This window comes from Ammospiza caudacuta, chromosome 24, assembly GCF_027887145.1.
Source record: "Ammospiza caudacuta isolate bAmmCau1 chromosome 24, bAmmCau1.pri, whole genome shotgun sequence".
Classification (NCBI taxonomy): domain Eukaryota; kingdom Metazoa; phylum Chordata; class Aves; order Passeriformes; family Passerellidae; genus Ammospiza; species Ammospiza caudacuta.
Window position 1 is genome coordinate 4,519,412 of NC_080616.1, and position 25,814 is coordinate 4,545,225.

The following is a 25,814-nucleotide window of genomic DNA, read 5'->3' on the forward strand; positions in this document are numbered from 1 at the left end:
AAGCACTGATCAGGTGTGGGGGTACCAGTTCTGGGGTTCTCTGGGTCTGGATTGAAGGCATTTGAGATGGTAGTTCATGTTCAGACTCAGATATTCATTATTTTTTATCAGTAAACAGTCTCACTACTGTGAGTTGGGCAGCTTTTCATTAGAAGGCACAAAATGGCCAACAGTCTCTTGGTACAAGGTCTTTTAAGACTAGACCATCCAATTAAGAACTGACACCTGGATTATTTTCCCTTTTAACCCAATAACTGATCCCACAGAGCCTCCAGTGCAGACTTTTCTGCCCAATTACAAAATGCCAGCCAAACCCATGGAGAAGGAGGAAGAAGAAGAAACCCAGGACAACACCCTGTGCCCTCCATCTTGCTCCCATCCACCACATGCTAAAAATCCCAAAACCTCAATTTCTCATTAAGTGACACACCTACACTACTCTGTATAATCTATTTCACACTTTTGTGGATTCTGGTCTATCTTGAAGTGTAGGAAACTTTCTCCATGGATGAGGGTCAAAGTCAGTGCTCCCCTGGGGTCAGGGCACCCCAGAGCAGACAGAGAAATATTCCCTGTGTGCTGGGGGTTTCCATAATCAGGGAATAATCAGCATTGACTCCATGATTACAGAAGGCTGATCAATCACTTTATTGTAATATGTTGTACTATATTATACTCCTCAAGAAGCTCATCCCCTTCCAGACAGTCCAGTACAGCTTTTACTTAATTGGTCAATCAATCCAAACACCATCCACTGTCCAATTAAGAAGTTTGGTAAACAAATGTCCATGATACATTCCACATGTGTACAACAGCAGGTGCAGCAATTGGAGATAAGAATTGTTTCTCATTCTTTTCTCTGAGCTTTCTCAGAGCTTCCCAGGAAAATCCTGGGAGAGAGCTGTGTCTCTCTATTCAGAGGATGTGTGATTACCACATGGATCATCCAGTGCAGCCCCTGCCCTGCACAGACACCCCAAAATCCCACCCTGGGCATCCCTGAGTGTTGTCCAAATGCTCCTGGAGCTCTGGCAGCCTTGAGGCAGTGCCCAGAACCCTCTGAGGGAGGAATCTTTCCCTAAAATCCAACCTAAACTCCCCTGGGAGCTCCAGCCCTTCCCTGGGTCCTGTCCCTGCTCACAGAGGTCAGAGCTGTCCCTTTGAGGAAGAAGCTGCAGCCCCCGGTGAGGCTCCCAGAACACAACATTGTGAAACTTAGAAATGTTACACACTTGAAGAGACAGTCACATAGGTAATAATTAAACTGAGAGCTCAAAAAATGTCACAAAACATTCTCTGATAGGAATCCAAGTCCGGAATTCCTCAGGTTCCTCTTCTCCAGCAGAACAAAGTGCCCTCAGCCACTCCTTGTGTGAATGCACAGACCTGGCTGTGCAATTCTGTCCCAATCCCCCTGTCCAGAGAGGGAAAAAGTTCCAATATACCCAGAGTGAGGTAAGACACAAAGTCAGGTGTTGGTAACCAGCAGGATAATTCACTTTTATTGACACGAATACACCCAGTTCTGCATGTGCAAGCCCAGGGATGTGCTCACCATAACTTTCCCAGTCTGGGAACATGTCCTGAGCCACAAACACAGAGGAGCAGGGGAATCAAATATATCCAGAGTGAGATTAAGACACAAATGAGGTCAAATGTTGGTGATCCAGAGGATACACCCATGTAGAGTTCTGCCATGTGGGTCCATCATGGCACCCTATCTTCAGATTTTACAGCAGAGCCAGGCAATTGTGCAACAATTCATTCTTTACCAGAAGGGTTTGGGGAGTGTTGGTTTGCAAGGAATGGGGTCAGCTCTTTGAAGGCACCTCAGTGTTTCCCTGGACTCATCTCAATAATGTGGTGTAAGAGTGCTGCTCTGCAATCCTCAGAGTAAAGAAATTGTACAATGTGGGATTTTCCTGACAAATTGAGAATTTCCCAGCCTGTGTACCCAACTTGCTGCTGCCAGTCCTTGTTGGTGTTCCATGGCCTAAACACACACTCGTTTCTCATTCTTGGTTTCTCTGTCAGCAGCAGTGTTTTTGTTTTCTCTCAGATAACCTTCCAGCTGAGGCACATCCTGAAGGCTCGCTGTGACCCCGTCCCTGCTGCCAACGGCGCCATCCGCTTCCACTGTGACCCCACCTTCTGGGCCAAGAACGTGGTCAATCTGGGTGAGAAACCCTGCTTGTTTCATCTCTGATAGTGGGAAAACTCCCTTGAATTGAGGATATTCATCCAACAGGAGTGAGTGCAGTGTCTCTGAATGCAGGAGGCAAAAATTCTGTTGACGATAAACTCTCATAATCCATCCAGCCCTGATTATTCTCCTTATCTGCTCTGTTCTTTCTTTTAGCAGAGCTTTCTCTAAATGGATATTGTTTTCCAGGATACAATGGATATTGTACTGAGATTGGTTCTAGGAATGGCCCTAATCACAGAGTGATTTGGGTTGAAAAGGACCTTAAAAGTCATCTCATTGCACTCTCTGCCATGGCAGGGACACCTTCCACTGTCCCAGCTGCTCCAAGCCCTGTCCAACCTTGGACACTTCCAGGGATGGGGCAGCCACAGCATCTCTGGATTTCACACTGGTTCCATGCCATTTCCACTTAGAGTTTGCAAAGTGCAGGTTTGGAATGAGAGAAGAGGGCAGAGCACAGTGACACAAAGATACCCGTTAGCACCTGCTTGTGAACTTCTCTGTTGGATAAAAATTTCATGGAAAATCTAACAAAATACCAGTTTTTGTGTGTGCTCACTTACTCTGTGTCCACCATCCAGGTTGGGGTGTTCCTGTCTTCAGTCAAGAGTGTTTATTCTCTAGGGCAGAAAGGAAACTGCCAACCTTAATAAAAAGGGACATGCAGATTCTGCTGAGTGCACATTCACAAATTGATTAAAAAAATCAACATTTTGCCTTTCCACATAAAAATAGGACAGGATTTACCTGGAGAGGCAGCCTGGTCCATGACACTGGAGCCAGACAGGACTTGCTTGTAACAGTTTTTGATGTTGTGTTTGTAGAACCTGTTTGGAGTCACTCGGTGGTGGGACACTCAAATATCTCTTTTCAGGCTTTGCTTCTTTAGACATAGAAAGTTTATACTCAGCGTGGCTTTTTTCTGTTTTATTTCTCATCTTGTCCATTTCTTGTGAAAGCAGAGAAGTCATTTCTGTCTGTGGCTTTTAGCCTGTGCAGTTCCAGTTCTTTCACTCTTCCCTCACAGATCATATTTTTAATTTTGCTGTCTGTTCTTGTAGTCTGAGTTCTCTTTTTGCTTTTATTGTGTCTGGTTATTGAAGACACAAAGAACTTAAATTTTAATTTTTTAAAATGATATTTAAATTTTAATTTTTAAGCTTTCAAGCTCAAATTGCTCTGAGAAAACTGCATAGAAATTCCAGAATATTCCACATATGTCAGCCTTTGGAGGATGATGAGATCTAACTGTTGATTGCTTCTTTGGCTTTTTGTAGGTAACCTGGTCATTGAAAATAAACCAACCCCTAGTTACACTCCCAATGTAGTGGTTGGGCAAACTCCTCCAGGAACAAACCACGTCAACAAAGCTCCAGGACAAATCAACCTGGCCCAGCTTCGACTGCAGCACATGCAGCAGCAGGTGTATGCCCAAAAGCACCAGCAGCTGCAGCAGATGAGGATGGCCCAGCCTTCCTCTGCCTCTGTGCCCAGGCAGAGCAGCCCCCAAGTCCTGCAGCAGCAGGTGAGTCCTTTGTGTGTTCTTATTTCACCTTCTTTCGCTTTATTTCACCATAACACTGAGATTTAAAATTGCCCTGTCAGATCTAAACTTACAAAGCGATTTATAGACTAAAATCTTCTGAGATTTGAGATGTTTTAATGTGACAGCTCTTTGCTTTGCTTGATGTTATGTTACTACTGCTGTGGAAAGAGATGGGCTTCTTTTCTCCGTGTTAAAAAGCACAAATTTTAAAAAACCCAAACCCTTGCAGCCTCCCAGGTTGATCAGCATGCAGACCATGCAGAGGGGTAACATGAACTGTGGGGCTTTCCAAGCACACCAGATGAGAATGGCTCAGAATGCTGCTCGTATTCCAGGAATCCCACGCCACAATGGACCTCAGTACTCCATGATGCAACCTCACCTTCAAAGACAAGTATATCCTGTGTACATGCTTCATTGTGCCATTGTGCCAGCCTTTCATTGCAGCTGTAAATGTGTTTATCTGTCCCCCTGTAGCTCACAGCTACACTCATTTATATGCTTCTTTTCCATGTTGCATTACTGTGCTGTGACAGTTTTGCTGAATGGAAGGAAATTCAAACCTTAGGGGTGGAAACGAAATTAAATGAGATGTTTGTGTTGCAGTTTAGTTCTGGGAAGTAAAATGTTTCTTTTTTCACTTTTCAGCTGAAAAGAACATTCAGAGGTTTATTAGGGAATAGTGAGGAGTAGTGGAGTTCAAAGTGATGGAGTTGAGGGGTTTTGATTAAATCAGCTGCTGAAGTGGTTTTAAATTCACACCTGAAGCATTGATGCAGAGCTCTGCATGCCATTAAGAATAAAAATCCTTGACAGTGCATGTTAATATGACTGAAATACCAAAAGTGAAACAGTTAAAGAAAAAATTAGATGTGAACTCTAAAGCTATCTTAGGAGGAAGTAACTGCTTTAAGAAAATACCACTATATACTTGGTGGGAGAAGCGCTGTGTGTTTAAAACGGAGCCACATGAGGTTTTTTTGCTGTCCAAGTGAGGAAGAGGAGCAGTTTCCCTGCCCTCAGAGCTGTGCTGGCTGTGCTTGGGTCCAGGTCTCTCTGAGGGCAGTGGGGGCTGTGGTGGCCCCGTGCCCAGCGCGGTGTCTGTGTCTCCCCAGCACTCCAACCCCGGCCACGCCGGGCCCTTCCCGGTGGTCTCAGTGCACAACACCACCATCAACCCCACCAGCCCCACCACGGCCACCATGGCCAGCGCCAACCGCGGCCCCACCAGCCCGTCCGTGTCGGCCATCGAGCTCATCCCGTCCGTCACCAACCCGGAGAACCTGCCCTCGCTGCCAGACATCCCCCCCATCCAGGTCAGTGCTGCTCCTCCTGCTCTGCTTTTGTGCTTGGGTGCCAGGATTTGGTCATGGAATGGTGTAAAGGTGTAGAATTCAAGCTCATTTCATCTCTAAAATATTGCAAAAATTCTCCGTCGCCAACCCGGAGAACCTGCCCTCCCTGCAGGACATCTCCCCCATCCAGGTCAGTGCTGCTCCTCCTGCTCTGCTTTTGTAGTTGGGTACCAGGATTTGGTCATGGAATGGTGTAAAGTTATAGAATTGAAACTTATTTCACCTCTAAAATATTGCAAAAGTTGTTCTCTGTCACCAACGTGGGTGTTGATGTCTGCCCTTGCTGCTAGACATCTCCCCCATCCAGGTCAGTGCTGCTCCTCCTGGTTAGGTGCCAGGATTTGGTCATGAAATGATGTAAAGGTGTAGAATTCAAACTCATTTCACCTCTAAAATGTTGAAAAAAGTTGTTCTCTGTCACCAACCTGGAGAATCTGGCCTGGACGTCCCCCCCCATCCAGGTCAGTGCTGCTCCTCCTGCTCTGCTTTTGTGGTTAGATGCCAGGACTTTAATAATTAATGTAATTAGCATTTAAAGGTGTAGAATCCAAAATAATTTCACCTCTAGAATACTGCAAAAAGTTCTCCATTACCAACCCAGAGAACCTACCCCTCCCTGCAGGACATCTCCCCCATCCAGGTCAGTGCTGCTCCTCCTTCTCTGGTTTTATAGTTGGGTACCAGGATTTGGCCATGGAATGGTGTAATCAGAATTTAAAGTTGGCCAATAGTAGTTGGCCATGGAATGGTGTAATTAGCATTTAAAGTTGTAGAATTCAAACTCATTTCACCTCTAAAATATTGCAAAAAGTTCTTCAATATTGCAAAAAGTTCTCCATCATCAACCTGGAGAACCTGCCCTCCCTGCAGGACCTCTCCCCCATCCAGGTCAGTGCTGCTCCCCTCTCTCTGTTTTTTTGGTTAGGTACCAGGATTTGGCTATGGAATGCTGTAATTAGAATTTAAAGTTGTAGAATTATCATCTTCAGCCTTTCTCTTAGGCATGCAGCTGGTTTATCCATGTAGGGCTGACCTGCTCCACCTAGTAACCTTTAGATTAATCATTTTTTAATGTGTCCTGTAGTAAAATTTACACTTTAATTAATCCAAAATCTGTGTTCACTTCCTTTCTTCCACAAGACCATCTTGTGGGAAGATGGAATAATTAATGGTGATGTATTTTGAGTGCCCTGAATGGTGATTTATTCAGGGTTAAAGCTGCCTGGAGTTTTCTGGATGTTCTAGAAGGAAGCACAGAGGGGACATGTCCCATTGTCCCACAGAGAGGGGACACAGGCTGAGGTAGATTCTGAAGCTCATTTGGAGAGGTGAAAAGCACAGTTTAATGTACGTGTGGAGGCAAATAAAATAAAAGTAATGTGTTTTCTGCAGGGAGGGGAGGAGGATGATAGCTTCATCCTGAGAACAGCACCTTGGCATTGAAACGTCCCTGTAAAACCCAGGAGATATTTGGTCACCTACAGGAAACAAAATAAATTTCATCCAAGATGATCTGCTGGAATATCAGCTGCAACTTTGCAACTCTTAAATGTTCAGGGCTGGTGTGTTCAGTGTTCTCAGGAGGCTGCAGGTCATTTTTGATGTGAGAATGGTGGGAGGAGGAATCCCATCTCAGTGTGAGCAGCCTGCAGTGCTGAGTTAGAACAAATCATTACCATGCAACTTCCAGGTGCACTGAAAATGCAGAATTCTGCTGAGATACTCTTCTTTTTATACCTGTTCATGCAATAGCTGTTATGGATTTTAGTTGGGTTTAGTGGATAGGAGGTGTTAGTCCTTCAGGCTGCTGGCACAGTCATTAAAACCCACTTGGAATGCAGTGTGTTTCAAACACATTATTGAATTTAACACATTTAAGCAGTTACAGCAACAAAGTCCCTGTTTCCTTGGGTTTAACAAGTGCAAAAATCTGTTTGAAAAGTGAGTGGGAGATTTCCCATCATGTTAAGGAAAGACAAGATTATGGCCTCCCTTAATATCTTAATTATGGAATAACTTCTGCAGCCTCAGAAATCTGGTGTTTCGTGGCTAACAGAGCTCCATGTGTGTGACTGACACACTGAGCAGAAAGTTTGCAGTGACCCTGTGTAAGTACAGCCCGGGATCATAATGGAAAAAAAACCTCAAATTTAGGAGCTTTTGAAAAATGTTACTTGTTTGAAAGCCTGATTTCTGCATGAAACTGATACAAATATTTGCTGATTTCCTGAATCCTTGAAGGTAGAGGGAACAATTCCAGTGATCACAATTTAAAGGTGTGAATGAGACCTGTCTGATTCAGGTTTTTGTTTTTCCTCCTCAGCTGGAAGATGCTGGTTCCAGTAGTTTAGATAATCTGCTAAGTAGGTACATCACAGGCAGCCACCTCCCCCCACAGCCCACCAGCACCATGAATCCCTCCCCAGGACCTTCAGCTCTGTCTCCAGGGTCATCAGGTAAATCTGATGGGTTTTTCTAGTTATTCCAGAATGTGATGGCTATTTCTGCTGTTTAAGTTGAAAATAATTGCTTAGCATTTCCTGCCAGAAGGGAAGAAATGTTGTATTTCAAATTTGTTTTGCTCAGAAATAGATTCTTCCAGAAATTTAAATTTTACCTTCCCTTAGAGATGTCTTTATAGTAACAAACTGCCAGCACATGGATGCACTATTCCAGATATATATAAATATATATATATAGATATATATTTTATATGTATTTATATGTTTATATATTTATATATATTTTTATATATCCATATAGAGACACTATCAGGGTCATTCTGAGTATAATTAATTAATGGTAGAGCTTTTCTTATGCATATGAACAAATTAAGTCACCACTACTTAATACTGAGGTAGTTTAACATTGAAAATGTCCATTTTTATAAGTAAGAAGATTATTTCAGTCAATGGGAAGAAATCCTTCCCTGTGAGGGTGGGCAGGCCCTGGCACTGCCCAGAGCAGCTGGGGCTGCCCCTGCATCCCTGGCAGTGCCCAAGGCCAGGCTGGATGGGTTTGGAGCACCCTGGGACAGTGGAAAGTGTCCCTGCCATGTCAAGGGTGGCACTGGATGGGATTTAAGGTCTTTTCCAACCCAAACCACTCTGGGATTTGATGTTTCTCTTGGTTTTCTCTACAAGACTTGTGAGATCCTGTCAATGAATGTGGGGCTTTCTGTGTTTCTCCAAACCTGCATGCAAACCATGCAGAGGCTGCTTTTTTGACATTTTTAGTGGCTCTCAGTGCATAAAATTTGAGGATGTAATGGTTTGAAGGCTTTAGCACTGTTTGGATTAGGTGAAATAATTATTGGGGCTCTAAGAACTGTGTGTTGTCATTTTTTATTGAATGTGATGTGCTGGATTTGTTGTGATCACAAGACTGAGAACAGCTGGCTTAGGTGACTTGGGAAATTGGGATATTCCTGCAGCATTTCTGGGGTTGCTCAGCACCAGTCAGTGAATGTAAACTTGTGCCAAATCAGTTCTGTGCTGCTTCTTTGCAGGATTATCCAACTCCCACACTCCTGTGAGGCCCCCCAGCACCTCCAGCACAGGCAGCAGAGGAAGGTGAGTGTCACATTAACAATGTCAGGCTAAAAAAATCAGACATGAATAATTAAAAAAAAAAAAATTGGCAATTGGCAAATTGTGCTTTGTCATAACTCTGACTGAGGAATAGAAAAATACATGAAGATTTATATTCTAAATTTTTTTCCTGCACTTCTTTAAATGTGCTGCCACCCTTTGCCTTTTTTTTTTTTTGGGAAACAGTTACCTGAATTTCTTTGCCCTGTTGATTTTTCCTCTTATTTATCTGGTGATGTGCTGATGTCTCTGCAGCTGTGGCTCCTCAGGCAGGACTGCTGACAAAACTGGCATTGGCTTCAAGGCTGACCAGGTGAAAGTAAAGCAAGAGCCAGGCACAGAGGAAGAGATCTGCAGCTTCTCAGGAACAGTAAAGCAGGAAAAAACAGAGGATGGCAGAAGGAGTGCTTGCATGGTAAAGTTAGTTTATGCTCAGTGTTTTCCTGGCAGCAGTTTAAGAATTTATAAAAAAAAGGTACTTTTACTCTGAAGCTTCATTTTAAGAGGTATTTTCTCCTTGGTAATGCTCTGCCAGGCACAGAGTGGCCTCTAATGTAAATTTTATCTTTAATCATCAAAATGAAGTGTAATGGAGTGTATTTGCTGCTTTTAATCCCTAATTATTAAAAGCTGTGAGTCACCCATTGATAGTAGACATTCCCATATAAGTAATTGCATTCAGGAAACCTCCAGTCAATCAAAAGTTCTTAAAGTATAAATCAAATAATTAGCAAATAATCTTTTTCAGTATTTCCCAGCTGTGCTTGATTGAACAGGATTGTGTACAGGGAGCAGGGTGGTGGAGTTGAGGATTTTTCCTAATGACAACCAAGTTGTCATTAACAGCTTTTAATGACTCAGTGTGTTTGGCTTGTTACAGCATTTCTCTTGTTATATATCAGAAGAAATGAGAGTGTTCTACAAAGAAAGGACATGTGAAAAAGCAGTTTTCAGTACTGCATGATTTCCCATGGTTTTTGGGATGTGAGCACGGTGCCTTTGAATGGTGGGAGGGTTTTGAATATCCTGCAATAAAATCAACCCTGATTTCCCACGTGCTGCTTTCATTGCAGCTCAGCAGCCCCGAGAGCAGCTTGACACCACCACTATCCACTAACTTACACCTGGAGAGTGAACTGGAAGCTTTGGGCAGCCTGGAGAACCACGTGAAGACAGAGCCAGCAGATCTGAGTGAGAGCTGCAAGCAGTCTGGGCACGGCCTGGTGAACGGGAAGTCGCCCGTGCGCAGCCTCATGCACCGCTCGGCCCGCGTGCCCGGGGAGGGCAACAACAAGGATGACGACCCCAACGAGGACTGGTGTGCTGTGTGCCAGAATGGGGGGGACCTGCTGTGCTGTGAGAAGTGCCCCAAGGTGTTCCACCTCACCTGCCACGTCCCCACGCTGCTCAGCTTCCCCAGGTACCCACAGCAGCAGCAGCAGCGGGGTGGGCACGGAACCCAGAGTGGTGTTGCCTCCAAAATCAGGGTGGTTTTCTTATACTACAGCAATATCACATACTTATACTACAAAAAATATGATATTTCCAAGGCCTTGCCTGAGTTATTTATGTGTAGCTGATTGTCCAGACCCAGAATATCCCCCTGGCTGTCCTGAGCAGCCAAGACCCCTGCCAGGGGGCTCAGAGCCCAAAATGCCCCTGTGTGGGTTTGATTGTGACCCATGGAGCAAATTACCAACCTTAGATGAAGATCTGCAAGCCATGACAAATTAAGTAGAATGATAGTGAATTTATCACAAGGTGAAAAAGTAGATTTTGGGGTTTTTAGAATGGGGGTTCAGGAGGCAAGATGGAGGGAACTGGGCATGCCCAGCCTTTCTCCTTCTTCTTGGCCTCCATGTTCTGCTGTGATGTTGGCACTTACAGATTGGTGTAGAGTAGAAGCTCACTGCCTAACACAGGTGATAGGTATTGGGAAGTAATTGTAAATATTGTACATGTGGTTTTTAGTATAAAGGCATAACACTGCCCTGAGGGCAGGCAGAGTGCCTGGAGCTGTCCTGCTGGACAGACCTGGGCAGGGCAGGAGAAAATTTTTTATAGATAAGAAACAATAAACAACCTTGAGACCAAGAAATGAAGAGCTCTGACTCTTTCTTCAAGCACCAGGCTGGGAAAAGAGACTTCCCAACTTTTCTCTGACCTGCTAGAGATCCCCACAGCTGATCAGTGTTTATCTGATAACAGAATCCTGTTCTGTTTATCTGTTTGTGTAAAGTCTCACAATGGGATGCTGGTGTGTAAAGTTCATTTTAAGGCAAGGTGAGAAGGGTGTACTGTAAAGTTAATACTTTATAAAGTGTTAAAGCATCATATGAAGGCAGGAAAAGTGACCTTGACTGGCAGAATTATTGTGAGCATTAAGGGTCAATCCTTGGCTTTGGGTATCCAAGTCTTCACTGCAGTAGAATGTGAATCTTTAAGAATGAATTAAAACTGTTTGTAGTCATCGCTGATGAGAATTTATCCCTGGATGTGTGCAATAATTGTGTTTTTCTCTTTAGTGGAGAGTGGATATGTACATTCTGCAGAGACCTGAGCAAACCTGAAGTGGAATATGATTGTGACAATTCCCAGCACAGCAAGAAAGGCAAGACAGCACAAGGCCTGAGTCCTGTGGACCAAAGGGTGGGTGTCAAACCTGCAGCAATCTGCTTCCCAGGAAAATGCTTTGTTCACATCAGCTCCCCCTCACTGACTGGAGATGGTTTTGCTTTGGCTGAAGCAAATTAAATGTTGTTGAGGCTTTGTAAAACAACCCAAATGAGATTTTTTCCTGCTGTGGCTGCATCTCCAGGTGTTGGTGACTGTGGGAGTGCCCCAGTGCCTTGGGACTGTAATCACTGAGGAGCTAAAATTCAGCATGAACACAAATTCTGTATTTAAATGCATCATTTAACATGCACTTGATTAAAAGTCCTTTGCATTAGGCATTGGTGTCACCTTCATAAAATATTTCTGGGAGCTTGGTGTGTTAAGTGCATTCTGTGAGAGGTGCTGGGAGTGTTCAGGTGCATTCTTGGGGAATTTTAATGATCTTGACAATCAGAATTATTTTGAGCTTTATCAGTCAGCCTCTGTGTAGTGTTAGGAGTATCATCAAATCAAATTCCTCTAAAGGAATTACATGTAAAGCAAGGAAAAATATTTCAACAAGGATTTTATAGAAACACTGGCTCTGCTTTCAGATTGTTCAGTTTTGTCTTGTGGGGGAAAGTCTGCAGCTCAGTCCTTTCCTGTTACATGTGGTTGTGATTGGACAAAAGCAGTAAAAGTGCTTGTAGTTGGTATTTTATTTTAAAATTTGCAGTATATTAGCATGTCTCTCCATGCTTGACTTCAGCCCTAAACTTTTGGTTAGGAGGGAGAAAACAAAGAGGAAATTTGTGAACAGTGAATGGGGTTCTGCCTCTCAACTCTGCCCTCCTAAGAACTTTACCTTTTTAAATTAAGTTGAGGGAGTTGCATTTAAATTTTCTACTATGCTGTTAAATTAGAAGCCTATTTAGAATTTGGATGTATGAATTCCTGGGCTAGGGATAAATTAAGAATGTTAATCTGACCCTGTTTGTTTCTTTTTAAGAAATGTGAACGCCTCTTGCTTTACCTGTACTGCCACGAGCTGAGCATTGAGTTCCAGGAGCCAGTCCCAGCCTCGGTGAGTGTCCTGCAAACACCTGGGGAATTCTGTAATTCTGTGTGGGGTAACAGCCCTGAGAGTCTGGAGCTGGATTTGGGGTCAGTCTGAAAGTTCTGGCAGCCATCCAGCATTTCATGGGGCTGAGAGGGAGAGCAGCTGATTCTGGAGCTGCTCCAGGCAGATGCTTCACTCCCAGTCTCAAACCCAGATATTTAAAAATACTTCCAATTAGCAGTTATTGAATTGGAACAAGATGTCTCAGGCTACCCATGAAACTCAAAATGCTTTAGGAGGGCTTTTTGGACAAATTTGTGAATGAGAGGAGGGAATAAACTGCTTTGACTCTTTGTGTTTTCAGCTGTAAAAGAAGTAAGTAATGAAAAGCTTTGTGGTGCTGTGAGAGACACTGAAGGTTAGAGAGAATCCCAGAGTGGTTTGGGTTGGAAAGGACCTTAAAGCTCTTCCAATGCCACATCTGCCATGGCAGGGACACCTTCCACTGTCCCAGGGTTCTCCAAGCCCTGTCCAGCCTGGCCTTGGGCACTGCCAGGGATCCAGGGGCAGCCACAGCTGTGCCAGGGCCTGCCCACCCTCACAGGGAAGGATTTTACCCCAATATCCAATCTAAATCTACCCCCCTTCAATTTAAAACCAATCCCCCTTGTCTTGTCACTCCATACTCTTATAAAGAACTTTTTAAAGTTCAGTTCGAGGAAAGGAAAATCGGAAATTGTTCTGCTTTGCTGAAATGAGATAAGGGATTGATACCTTCAATGTGGAAATTCAGCTGTGAGCTCTGCAGCCATTCAGTGCTAAATCACTGTTGGTTTTTTCCAGATACCAAACTATTATAAAATCATAAAGAAACCCATGGATTTATCCACGGTGAAGAAGAAACTGCAGAAGAAACATTCCCAACACTACCAGACCCCCGAGGACTTCGTGGCCGACGTGCGGCTGATCTTCAAGAACTGTGAAAGGTTTAATGAAGTATGTTAACTTCCAATCTGAGCACCATCTGTCCTTTAAATGAAGATTTATTTCAACCTGGTTGTGCAGCTTCTCCCATGAAAAGCTCTGCTTCCAGCTGTAACTTCTGCTTTTGGAGCAGATGCTGAATCAGATACTTGAAAACCAAACCAAACTCAAGGCAATTGCAGAGTAACTTCTCATTTTTAATTAAATGGGGAGAGCAGAGGGAACTATTAAAATGCATTCAGTGGTCTCTGTGAATGAGGAGCAGGGTGACCTGGTTACTGTGCAGGAGATTGATTGTAGAAGTGCTTAGGAAGTGCCATAAAGACAATCAAAGAGTCCTTAAAAGTGTCTCAAGCTGCCCAGGTAATTGGTTTACACTCATGGAACAAGGTAGAATCTGTTGAGAAACTTCCTCTACTGGGGAGATATCTGCCTTTCTGAAGTTATTCTGGTTTTAGTACCTCACACAAATGAATCCAACAAAGCTTTGTGGCCCTTATGGCTTTTATTAACCTTCCTGCTTAAACCCCTTGGTGGTTGGGCTCTCACAAAAATCAGTTTTAAGTGAATAATTTGGGTATGGGGTCATATTTTTTACTAATTTTGCAATGATCCCATCTAATAATGAAATATCCCTTACACCTGAAATGTGACTTGGGGAGATAAATGACCTGAATGTTACTGAGCAGTGGGAAAATAATCTGAATATAAATTAAAAAAAGGTGATACTGGGCTGAAAGTGAGTAGGAGCTAAGGGGGTTCCTGATCTTTGAGATGCTTTAAAGCAAGAATGACAAAAGACATCACAAGGAGTGGCTTTATTCTGACCTTAAAATGCAGAAAGCAGCCAATATTTCTTATTTCTCTGCAAAATGTAACCTGGACTTGCAGTGTTTGGGCTGCATTTCTGGCCCTGTGCAGAAGGAAACTGAAGGAACTGCACAAAGCTGCAATTAAAACCTCCCTAGGAAAAATCAGGGTCAATGATGTGATGCTGGAACTGCTCACAAGCATTTGGGATTTTGACAGCCCTGACTCCTTTATGTCCCTGCATTAGAGGAGGTTCATGAGGTAATTTAATTATGTGAACTTCTCAATCAGGGGAATTAATGAAGCATCCACTCTAGAGGAAAACATGCTGCAGCTCTTAGAGACCAGAGTACAACAAGGGAGGAAGGACTGAAGGATGTGGTGATTTTTTTAACTTTTTTAAAAAAGAAAATAAATGTGTTTCAGCTTGCCTGGCTCATGGCAAAAGTTGAGTCACTCTGACCTCTCACAGCAGCATCATGTCGAGTGCCTCTAAGCCAAAAGCAGAAATCCCAGTGGGGTAATCCCCAGGAAATCTCCTGGAGCTCCTCCCTGCAAAGGAGAATTCCCCACAGTCATTTCCAGGCATTTCCAGTTTATTGTGAGGAAAGCAGTGATGAGTGGAAAATGGCTGGGAGCCACTTGTACAAAAGTTGTGTGTTCTGTTGAGGGTTTATTTAGCATCTAAGACTGTTTTAAACCTGCTGCCTAAGTTTGGGAACTAAAGCTAGCAAACCATAACAAACTGTCTTGTTGTTATGGCTGACTTTAGTCATCCAATCCTGTGCGATCTCGTAACTTTAGAAAGGATTATAATTTCATTTTTTTTGACTCTGGTATCCTTTTTAGATGATGAAAGTTGTTCAAGTTTATGCAGAAACACAAGAGATTAATTTGAAGGTAAGCGTTTCAGACCATGCACACTTGGTGAAGGGATGTGCATTTCCAACAGGTGAATATTCCTGTCTTCTTTCATCCACAGGCTGATTCAGAAGTAGCACAGGCAGGGAAGGCAGTTGCATTGTACTTTGAAGATAAACTTACAGAGATCTACTCAGACAGGACCTTCCAGCCTTTGCCTGAATTTGAGCAGGAAGAGGATGATGGTGAAATAACTGAGGACTCCGATGAAGATTTTATACAACCACGTAGAAAACGCCTAAAATCAGATGAGAGGCCAGTGCATATAAAGTAATCTAATGATATGGACCTAAAATTTATTGTAAAAACTGTTATTTAAGTGTTCCTGGAATATTATCATGCCTACAGTGGCCATCTTGCAGAAGCTGATAGCTTTTTAAACAGTATTAGATAACAAAAAACACTTGTACAGAAAAACATTCGCATCAAAAGGGGAAAAAAACCTGTATTGTAAATTTTTGGTGGTTTGTATTTTTTTTTTCCTTGATTACTTGCTATATTCTTTCTTTTCCTGCTGGAGGGGACACACTCATGCTGGTCTCACAGCCAGAGGTGGAGGAGTGTTGAAGAGAAGCAGATTTGATAGATGTTCCATGTACAGATAAGACTGTAGTGACACGACCTGCAGGACTGGACCCACTCAGTGACTGTGTCTTGCATTCCACTGCAGTGTAAACTGTGAGCAGAGCTCCTGGAATCCCCTCTGTGTCCACTCAAGTGTGTGTTGGTCGTTGCTTTGATCATCTCATTGAAGCAGGACTGTGAATAACTGATCTTCTGTGTCCATCCAACTGTTGACATTTTGCTTTCTTTACTCCATTTCATGTATAGCAAAAGGAAGAAGAAAGGAAAATCATTAAACTGTTCTGAATGGGCGAGTGCAGGAATGGGAGGCAGATGAAAGGCTAAGCTGGTGGCTCCAACCCCTTTGAGTAGGACAAGGTGTATTTATTAAACTCCTGTACCCAGAACATTTTAATGGCATCCATGGCAGAAGTCTCAGCGTTGTCATCTGTCCCTGACCCCCTGACGAGGCAGAATGTTCTCTCCAGTGTTCATTCTCTACTTTTCTGTACTTAAAATATAGACTGAAGAGGTAATAACTGGTTGGGGTGTTTTTCCAGTCTTCCTAAATATCAGTTTCTAATAGACCACTCGGCAAACAATAACCTATTAACTACCAAATGTGTAAAATTTCCTGTATTCACTTTGTCTTATTTGTAAATAGTGAATTGAGATTTCTTGCAGGTCAGCAACATTTGCTGAACTGTTTTTAAGCTAATATGTATTCTTATTGATTGTTCCTATCAAGAAAAGATTTGTAATATATGCTATTTCTAACATTGCATTCATTTTGAGGTTCTGTCTTATTTTTCTTAGAGTACTTCTCAGAACTTTCTTCAGAAGCAGCTTGTGAGGGAAATGTGCAGGAAGATTGGAATCAGTCTGAGTTTGTTTTGCCTGTCCATCCATTGAACAAAGCACTTGCACAGGGTTTGGCCTTGAGTGGTTTTTGGTCAAAGAGTGAGAACAGAACAATTTCCCAATTCCTCAGTAACCCCTGGGGCACCTCTGCAGTGCCTTCCCTTGCACTGCCTCCATCCCAGCATTCCTGGTTAGAAATCATGGAATCACAAGGAGTTACAGCTCCAGGAGTTGTTTTCTTTGCTGACACAAGTCAGTCCTAGAAATAAATACAATTTCTGGCCTTCAGATTGATCTTGTTAAAGGAAGTTGAAGAATTCATGGAACCAATGAGCTCGAGATGGCAGACTCTGAGTTTGCCATGGTTTGTGTGGATCCAGCAATTCTGTGGGAGATCCCTGGGGGTTTGGTGTGCTCAGCACAACAATTCCTGTGACATTGTCCATGCTTTACCATCATGGTAAAGAGAAATATTTTAGCACAATATCAAATGGAGAAATGCTCTCAGCAGTTTTTATGCAAATCGCTGCAGATGTGGTTTCTTTTATAAGAACCAGGTCTGTGTACCTTGGGATTCTCCCTCTTGCAATAAATGAGGGGACTGAAGGTGTTTTTAACTTCCAGCTCACGTCTTCACTCAAATGTTACACTTCAAACTCAAACTGGTTGTTTTTTTTTAAATTTCTTAGACATGAACAGTGCTGTTTTAAGTTTATTTTTTACCAGTTTGTATGTGAAAGGAAAAGGAATTCCACTTCAACATATTAAATTGACAAAGAGCAACAACTTTGCCCGTGGAAAAGCTGATGTGTGAATAGGACACTGGTAGTGACAAGGGATCATTTCATGGCTCTGTGTATTGCCTATTTATGCATTTCTAGTTTCTCAGCTTCATTTTGCAAAAGGAATATTATTAAAATTATCATGAAAATAAGATTCTGTGAGCTCTCTTCACTCGGGCCTCCTGTTTTTGTGGCACTTTGGTACCTTCAGGCCTCGCCTTTTGAGCTTTTCCCTGGGCAGCAGCTGGGCATTGGATCCTGCAGAGACCCTGGGGATGAGCCAGAGTGTGGGGTGGGCATGGGGGTCCCCAGATGGAGTCAGGGGGTCCCCAGATGGAGTTCAGGAGTTCCCAGCATAGGACAGGGGGATCCCAGCAGAGCTCAGGGGGTTCCAGATGGAGCCCAGGGGATCCCAGCAGAGTTCAGGGGATCCTGTCATAGGACAGGGGCATCCTAGGTGGTGCTCAGGGGATCCCAGCAGAGTTCAGGGGATCCCAGGTGCACCCCAAGGAATCCCAGAAGAGCTCAGGACATCCCAGCAGAGCTCAGGGGGTTCCAGATGGAGCCCAGGGGATCCCAGCACAGCTCAAGGGATCCTGTCATAGGACAGGGGGATTCCAGGTGGACTTCTGGGGGATCTCAGCAGAGCTCAGGGGCTCCCAGATGGAGTTCAGGGGATCCTAGGGGCAGCCCAAGGGATCCCAGCAGAGCTCAGGGGAGCTCAGCATAGCCCAGGGGATCCCAAATGGAGCACAGTGGGAAGGACTCACCCCAAACCCTCCAGAGAAGCTCGTGCCCCCCATCTGCTGCAGGACCCTCAGCTCCCCACCCAGACCCCAGAGCAGTTCCCAGTGTTTTGGGACAGCCTTTCCTTTGAGGTGGCCTCTCCAACACTTCACTGCAGGTGGAGAACTTGGCCAGCTCGTGCTCAGCATCTTCTGCACACCAGGAGTGCAGCTGGGCTGGGCCTTGCTGGGCCTGAGTTCTTCCCTTGCACCCTCCAGAGCTGCTCCTCCCACCCATCCCCAGTGCTCAGCAGGATTATGTGGAATTTTGAATGCGTGCAAGAAATCTCAAGTGTTTCCTTTATACAAGGAAAACAAAACATTCTCTTCTTCTTCTTCCCCTTCATTTTTGAACTCCCAAAGCAGCAATTCAGTGATTGTTTTGAAAGCAGCAAAGTTCTATTTGAAATTATTTCAAAGATAAACTCTGCTAATCCCTTCCCTGGTCCTGTAGGCTGGGTGTTCATCACAGAACTGGGAAGGGTTTGCTCAGTGGGAACAATTTTTGGTGTAACTCATTACTGGGTTTGTATTAATGAGCCACATTAATTCTCTGGGCATCTTCTCCATGCCAGCTGCTGGGTGTGCAATGTGTCAGTGGGAAATCAGAGCACAGATTACATCAGGAAATCTGTAAAATTGGGGTGGCAGGAGGAATCTGGCACTTGGTGCAACTCTGCCCTCATTTAAAATACTCCCAAAATTTATGTCTTCATTTTGGCTGAGAATTTTTGTTGTCCCTCAAGTTTTAAGTTAATCCAAAGAAGGAAAAGGCAATTTGAAATGAGAGTGCAAAGTGCCCAGTGTGAGCAGCTGTCCTGCCATGGATTCCTGGTGATGAGGGGAAATTCAACAGCTAAATGGGCTCAGGGCTTTTATTTTGCTGTGCCCTGGAATGAAGTGGCCTAGAGCACAATAAGGCAGAGCTGTTATTCATAAAAAGGGGATTTCCCCAAATTCTGCAAACAAAAATGCTCAATTAAATGTGGAGAGGTTGTTCCTCAGTGGGGAATGTCACTGTGACGCTTCACTGTAACACTTCATGCTGGATCAACCATCTCAAGTGACTGGAAAAGTCCCTAAAATGAGCCCAAATTTCTGGTTTATCACCTGGTTTTGGCTGACATGGAATAGTTTAGGTTATTGCAGCAGTATTTTCAATCTGTTTGTGTGGTGTACTGGGAATTGGCTTTTCCCAGTTGGCTTTTCCTTGTTTTTCTCACTCTCTTCCTCAGAAAAAAGCAATAAAACTGCTTTGTCATTTGCCTGTCAGCATGACAGGAAGCCTCTCCTTAGGATAATGATTTTATAGGGAAGTTTGTATGCAAATCACAAAGCCTAGCTTTTAAAAACAAAGTCTGCAGCAGTTCCTGACAATATAGAGTGTGGCATTTTATTTTAAAAAGTTGGGGAAAGTTCCATATTTTTTTAAGAAGTAGCTGTTTGAGCAAATAATGGAGGTACTTTTTAAAAATAAAAATGTAAATGCCACAGTTTACACAGATGGCACATATGGATTGTATCTTTGGGTATGGTGATTTATTTTGTCTTCTCAAAGTGTGTGTGCAGTAACTCTTCCATCTACTTCCACTTGGTTTATGGGGATCCTTTTTTCTGCTTTCTGATGCATCAGGATTTAAGCAGCTCTCCAAAATTGCAGTTAATTTGGGAGTCTTTATTATAAGTGGATTGTGAGATGGATGAAATGCAGTTTGGGCCTTTTCTGTTGGGTGAAATCACAGCTGGAGGCTGCTGGCTTGAGAATTTATGGGATTTTCTACAAAGAGAGGCACTGGAATGTTTTGTAAGCTGGATTTTGGCAGGATTCAGTCTGGAGTGAGCTCCCTGCACATCTGTGCTCACCTGCACTGGGGGATTTTAGGCTCAGAACACCAGGACACATGTAAATAATCCTATACAGATTTGTGCAGTGCAAAGCTTGTTTCACATGTAAACATCCTCCTGGAAGGGTTCAATCATGGCATTCTTTGATTCTTCAATTATTTCCTGCTTCCAGTACTGGAGCTGGCTCATTTTGCACATAATAAACTTGCCTCATCTTTTATTATGATTCTTCAAAAAAACCCCAAGTGCTGTTTCTGTGATATTGTATTATCTGAATCATCCTATTTAACTTTTTTTTTTTTTTTTAAAGAGTTATTGTTTCAAATTGTTCTGTTCCTGTGTTTTTTTGCTGGTGTGTAATGAAAATCAAATTTTTCTTTCCTTGGTTATTTAATACTTTAGCTGCCTGTAAATATTTCTTGTTAAGTGCTCTGGAATGTGCTGTAGAAGTTGTATTAGCTCAGTTTAAAGCATTGTTTGGAACCCATTTTGGTTGGTTATTTCTATTAAATTAGAAAAATCATTCTTTCAATTTGAGTTTCTTTCTTGCACATCATCAGATACGGATCCACACCTGGCACAAGATTTTCCTCACAACACCTGCAGTGTGGAAATAGGGGGAAAATTGGGTTGCAGGAGCCCAGGTGAGCCCAGGTGAGGCCGCAAAAAATGATTTGTTATTTTTATCTATACCTGGGCATGGGACACAAGTTATTAAAATAAAGAATTTTTTTAAAGTTTAATAATGGATAAAATAAGAGACAAAAATCCAGTGTTGGATTATATTCTTTTCTGACACCAACTGAGAGGTGTTTAAAAAACTTCTATTTTTAAACCATCAAAGAAGTTTTTTCTGTTCAAGAGAGAGGGGGAAATGTGGGAAATGGATTTGTAGAAAATTCTCCAAACCTGACAGAAGGCTCACAGAGTGTGCATCTGTATGCAAACACTGAGATAAGAAATGCTGGCTTAGAAATGTCATGGGATGAGACAGACTTTATTGAGAGAGAAATGGAGCTAGAAACAAGTTTCAAAAATTGTTAGCAAATCCATTTCCAACAGCCAAAGAACACACAGGTCCATACAGACCTTGTCTTTATAACATCACATGCAGATTCATGTGTTTCATGCATTATTCAAACATTCTTGTGAATTTTCTGATGTTTTGGGAACTCCTCTGTTTGACTTCTTCACACTGAATGACATCCTGCGTGTCAGGTCAATATATTTTATTTCTTCTTGTGCCTCCATCCTGCTGTTTCTGATAAGGATTTAGTGTGTCCTCCTTAAATTTACCATGGTTTTCTCTAATTGTCCTCAAATTTAACTTGGTATTCTCTAATAGTCCTCCAGTGCTCTGCTTTGTGTCACAGTTATCACTTGGACAGTGGATGGCCTTACACTGGTTTTAGTTTCACAAAAACCTTTTTTTTTTAAATCTTATCTTTTGCTAAGGTCTATATACAATACCCTCATCACACTATTATTTCCATAAGCAATACATAGATATTATATTCATTACACTACTATTTCTATGGGCAACACAGTGCACACTTAAGCTGATTTTTATATATATTATATTAATTATATTATATTGATTATATATTATATTATATTAACAATATATTATATTAATAATATATAATATTATATAATATGATATATGATATGATATAATAAATATAATATGATATAATAAATATAATATAATATAATATAATATAATATAATATAATATAATATAATATAATATAATATGATATATTATATAATAGTATAGTATAGTATAGTATAGTATAGTATATATTATTATTATCATAATATCATATCATATATTGTATTTTTAACTGGTATTATTTCTAAATATTTATAATCACTAACAACATGCAAAATCTAATACATAAGTGTGAAAGCCAATATTATCTCGCCATTTTTCACACATCTCACCTAAATTCCCTTAGAATAATTTTTCTCAGCCAGGGAGGGAGAGCTCTGGTAGCCTGGAATGCCTCCCAGCCTGGGGGTGTGTCTGAACGCCCAAACCCAGCTGAAGGCTCTGATCCAGGCAGCTCTGTTATGTACCAGTTGCTCCCTTCAGGCTCATAACCAGCTCCAATTTTTCTCTCGCTCTGTGTTTATTCTTGGAGTGCCTGAGGTGGCTGAGTGTCACAGAGGCTCCTTGATGGGAGCTGTGTTCCAGGAAAAGGTTCAGTGAGCTTCACTGGAGCTTCTGTTCTTGCTGGAACAAAGCACACCTGCATCCTCTGCTGCACCTGCTGGGCTCTGCTCCCTGCCCAGGGGAATGCATCAAATAAAAACCTTCTGAGCCCCTCAGAGAGAGAAAGGAATGAAATGGAACCTTTAGAGGAACTGAAATATATCAAGCCACACAGGCACGAAGCAGGAGTGTAAGTTTTAGTTTTAAGTAAGTAGAAATATATCTGAAGTGCCTTAAGAGACTGTGGTAGCCAGTAAAAGCCCTAAAGTTCAGTAATGTTACACAAAATTAACTTAGCTCCAGACATAACAAAAACATAGCAGAACATTGCTTGCATTTTTAGATAGAACAGATAGAACCATTTGAAGGAAAAGACAGAACAATTTGAATGAATAGATAGAACTATTTGAATGAACAGATAGAACAACTTGAATGAACAGATAGAACAACTTGTGTACATTTTGGGTAAGAACAGACACTGCTTTCTCACATTGGAATTAAGCTCAGATAGCTGTAGGAAGAATGTTGTAGAATCTTTTTTAGCTGAATGAATGATTTATGAATAAAATCCCCTGTATTGGAGCACCGAAAAGAAAAAAAGGTGGTAGTAGCTTCTGCTGCTTCTGCTCAGAACATCAGGGCTCCAGGGCAGAAAACTTTTAGGTTTTTTTAGCCCAGACTTTAATAATCTGAACTCCTCACCTTCGAGGCTGATGTATTCATGCAATAAACAACTTTACACCAACCAACAACTGCTCCTGTCTCTTTGCAGACCCAGTGGTTTGCACCTGGACTGTGGCACTTTCATCCCAAATCCTGGCAGCACAGCTGGTGCTGGCTCTGTGTGGGCATGAGGGATGGGAGTGCCCTGCTCAGCCTCCCTGGAGCTGCCAGAGCAGCAATGAACATCCTGATGCCTTGTGAATGCTGAGCTAAAACAGAGACCAGACAGAGGTAAAGAATAAAGCAGAGATTTATTAAAAGGATCTCCTCAATGGATCCACCTTGGGCAGCACCAGAGCCCAGCCAGGGCTACACCCAAGATGAACCTAAATGGTCACAAGATGAACCCAAGATGAGCCCAAATGGTCACAAAATGCACGACCGGTCACGGAGTCTCTCACTTTGATGAGTTCTGCTCCATTTCCATATTGCAGTTAACTGTCCAATTACAGATCCAGCCCATGCAGTCCTATCCTTGTTTTTCTCTCTTTAGCCCACGGTGTTTGTGCTCTTGGGCCTGAGATTTGGATCATTTGTCCTTGGTCCCCAGCTGGAGCAGGAATTGTTTTGCCTCCCTACTCTGTGCACAGAGCTCACCATCCCCATACAAAGCCCAGACCCACACACTAAAGCAGCACAGAACCTGAAAAATACAAAAGCTAAACCTGAGGCATCAATGTCTCAGGAGGGGGTTTGTTTCTCTTTGCCAGGTGCTGCCTGGCTGTGTCCAGAGCACTCCCAGCTCCGCCAGCCCATCTGCTGCAGCTCCACCAGCCCATCTGCTCCAGCTCTTTGGGTGCCTGCAGTTGGCCTTTGTGGCTGGGCTGGCATCTGGCATTTGCAGTTCCTCTGTTTGAGTCTGCTCAGGCTTGCTTGGATTTTCTTCCTCTCAATGCCCTGGGTTTAATTCTCCTGGCTTTAATTAATTCTCCTGGCTTGCTCCAGTGACACTGAGCTGTTCACCCCATCACACAAGTCGCCAATTTTCATTTCAACCCAGGGTGAAAAATCCCATCCCAAAATCCTACCAAGGATTAGAAACGGCTGCTAAACTGTTCAACCCCTTGCTGCTATTGTAGAATTCACATCTGTTACAGAATCCCACAATGGTTTGGGTTGGAAAAGGCTTTAAACTCATCCAGTTCCACCCCTGCCATGGCAGAGACACCTTCCACTGTCCCATCTTGCTTCAAGCCCCGTCCAATCTGGCCTTGGACACTTCCAGGGTGTGATATCTCTGTAGACACAGATGATATTGGAGTTACTGCTGTCTGAGGGTTGAGATGATGAGTCTGGATCTCTTCCAGAGCACTGGCCTTCTTTCCCCTGATTAATCTCCCTCCCCGTGTGAGCTCTGCATCACTCCAGTGCCTAAATAGACTCACAGGGGCTGAACTGCTCTCCTGACTGTTCCTGTGTCCTTTGCTCAGTGTTTGTGGAGCAGATGGAGCAGAACAAAGCACTTAATGCTGAGCAAACAGCTCTTGGCCAAATTACCTTTTCCTGCTTCCCATGGGCTGCAGCACAGTGCTGGCTGATCTCCACCTGGGTTAATGCTTAGGAACCTGGATAATGTCTGCTAAATTAGCAGGGTTTAAAACCAGGGATATAAACTCTTGCTCCTCTCATTGTCACATCAGATGAGCACATTCAGCACAGAACCTCAGATGGCACAAGGCTGGGTGACAGTGGCTGGGGGTGCTGGGGGACCCCTCATCAAGGAGCAGGCAGAGTGTGCTGGGCTGTATCTGCTGCTTCATCCTGACACTGATATTCATCTTCCATCCCTGGGAGTGTCCAAGGCCAGGCTAGAAAGGGCTTGGAGCAGCCTGGGATAGTGGGAGGTGACCCTGCCCATGGCAGGAAGGGGATGAGCTTTAAGATTCCTTAAAAACCAAACTATTTTGGGATTCTGTGATCTGCTGACTGGCCCTTTTTGCACCCCCAGCACTGCCCAGGGACAGAACTTGCTGCTGTTTGTGCAGCTCAGCCCCTGCCCTCCCTCAGACACAACCTCTGGGGTTGGGCAGGATGAGCCACCCCAACTAAACCTGTCCAGCAGCTGCCTGGCTCAGAGTATCTTTACTTTTTTATCTTGTATATCAAAGACAAACACAAAAGACTTTGTAGTAGAAGAATTGCTCTTCTACTACAGAAGAAGTGTTTGGAAATCTCATCTTTTGAAGATTTCCACCACTGTGGGAATATGGGGCTGGGATACACCTTTGGGCTGTGCTGTGGACAATGGGATCTGCATTGCAGTGTGCATCTGTTTCAGATTACCATCCTGTCAGGAAAGTGCCTGGAACCCAAACTCATTTGGATTTTTCTTTTGGAGCCATGTTTGGTGCAGTTCTGCAGCTGATACCAAGCACAGCAACATCTGTGCCCTGGATCTGACAAGGGTTTGCTGCTGACTGCAGAATGAGGAGCAAAATTCCAAACTGAGTCGTTTCCTCTGAGTTTGTGTCTCCAGGCAATCCCAAATGTAAGTTCTTCATCTTCTCTATTTGCACTAAATGTTTCCAGAGGAAGGAGATGTTGCAACCAGCAGGGCCCAGGCTCGGGGTGAAATCTGCTTCCTAAATCAGAGATTTGGAGACAGATTTGGGGTTTGGTCAGCTCAGGAGCTCAGGAAAGATGCTGCTACTTCAGGGATGGGGTGGGAAATACAGAGAGCTCTGGATAACCATGAAGGGATCACGGTGTGTAATTCATGCACCATCCTGCCAAGAATCCCCAAATTAACTGCTCATTCCTTAAAATCCGCTGCCTGGATGGCGGCAGCAGATGGTGCTGTGAGCACAGCGCTCTGCGCGCCGGGCTCCGGGGAGCAGGAGCTGTAATGGGGCAGAAACTCTCGGCTTTGGGTTCTGCGGGTGGGGAGGGCCCTGCTGAGGGCACCTGTGGGGTCACCCCAGAGATCCACCAGGGTGGCCCAGAGAATGGCTGGGAAGGAAAGCGAGCTT

General features: G+C 43.4%; 1 protein-coding gene across 1 annotated transcript in view; it reads left to right on the forward strand.

Moving 5' to 3' along the window:
• TRIM33 (tripartite motif containing 33) overlaps positions 1–17,394 on the forward strand; it is a 48,127-nt gene extending 30,733 nt beyond the window's left edge. The window contains exons 8-20 of the mRNA XM_058819255.1: positions 2,060–2,177; positions 3,484–3,731; positions 3,982–4,146; positions 4,868–5,068; positions 7,431–7,563; positions 8,616–8,679; positions 8,953–9,112; positions 9,771–10,117; positions 11,223–11,346; positions 12,302–12,376; positions 13,196–13,348; positions 14,996–15,046; positions 15,129–17,394. Coding sequence (XP_058675238.1) covers positions 2,060–2,177; positions 3,484–3,731; positions 3,982–4,146; positions 4,868–5,068; positions 7,431–7,563; positions 8,616–8,679; positions 8,953–9,112; positions 9,771–10,117; positions 11,223–11,346; positions 12,302–12,376; positions 13,196–13,348; positions 14,996–15,046; positions 15,129–15,341 — 2,052 coding nt within the window. The 3' untranslated portion in view covers positions 15,342–17,394. The remainder of the gene's footprint in view (positions 1–2,059; positions 2,178–3,483; positions 3,732–3,981; positions 4,147–4,867; positions 5,069–7,430; positions 7,564–8,615; positions 8,680–8,952; positions 9,113–9,770; positions 10,118–11,222; positions 11,347–12,301; positions 12,377–13,195; positions 13,349–14,995; positions 15,047–15,128) is intronic.
• The last annotated feature ends 8,420 nt before the right edge of the window (positions 17,395–25,814 follow it).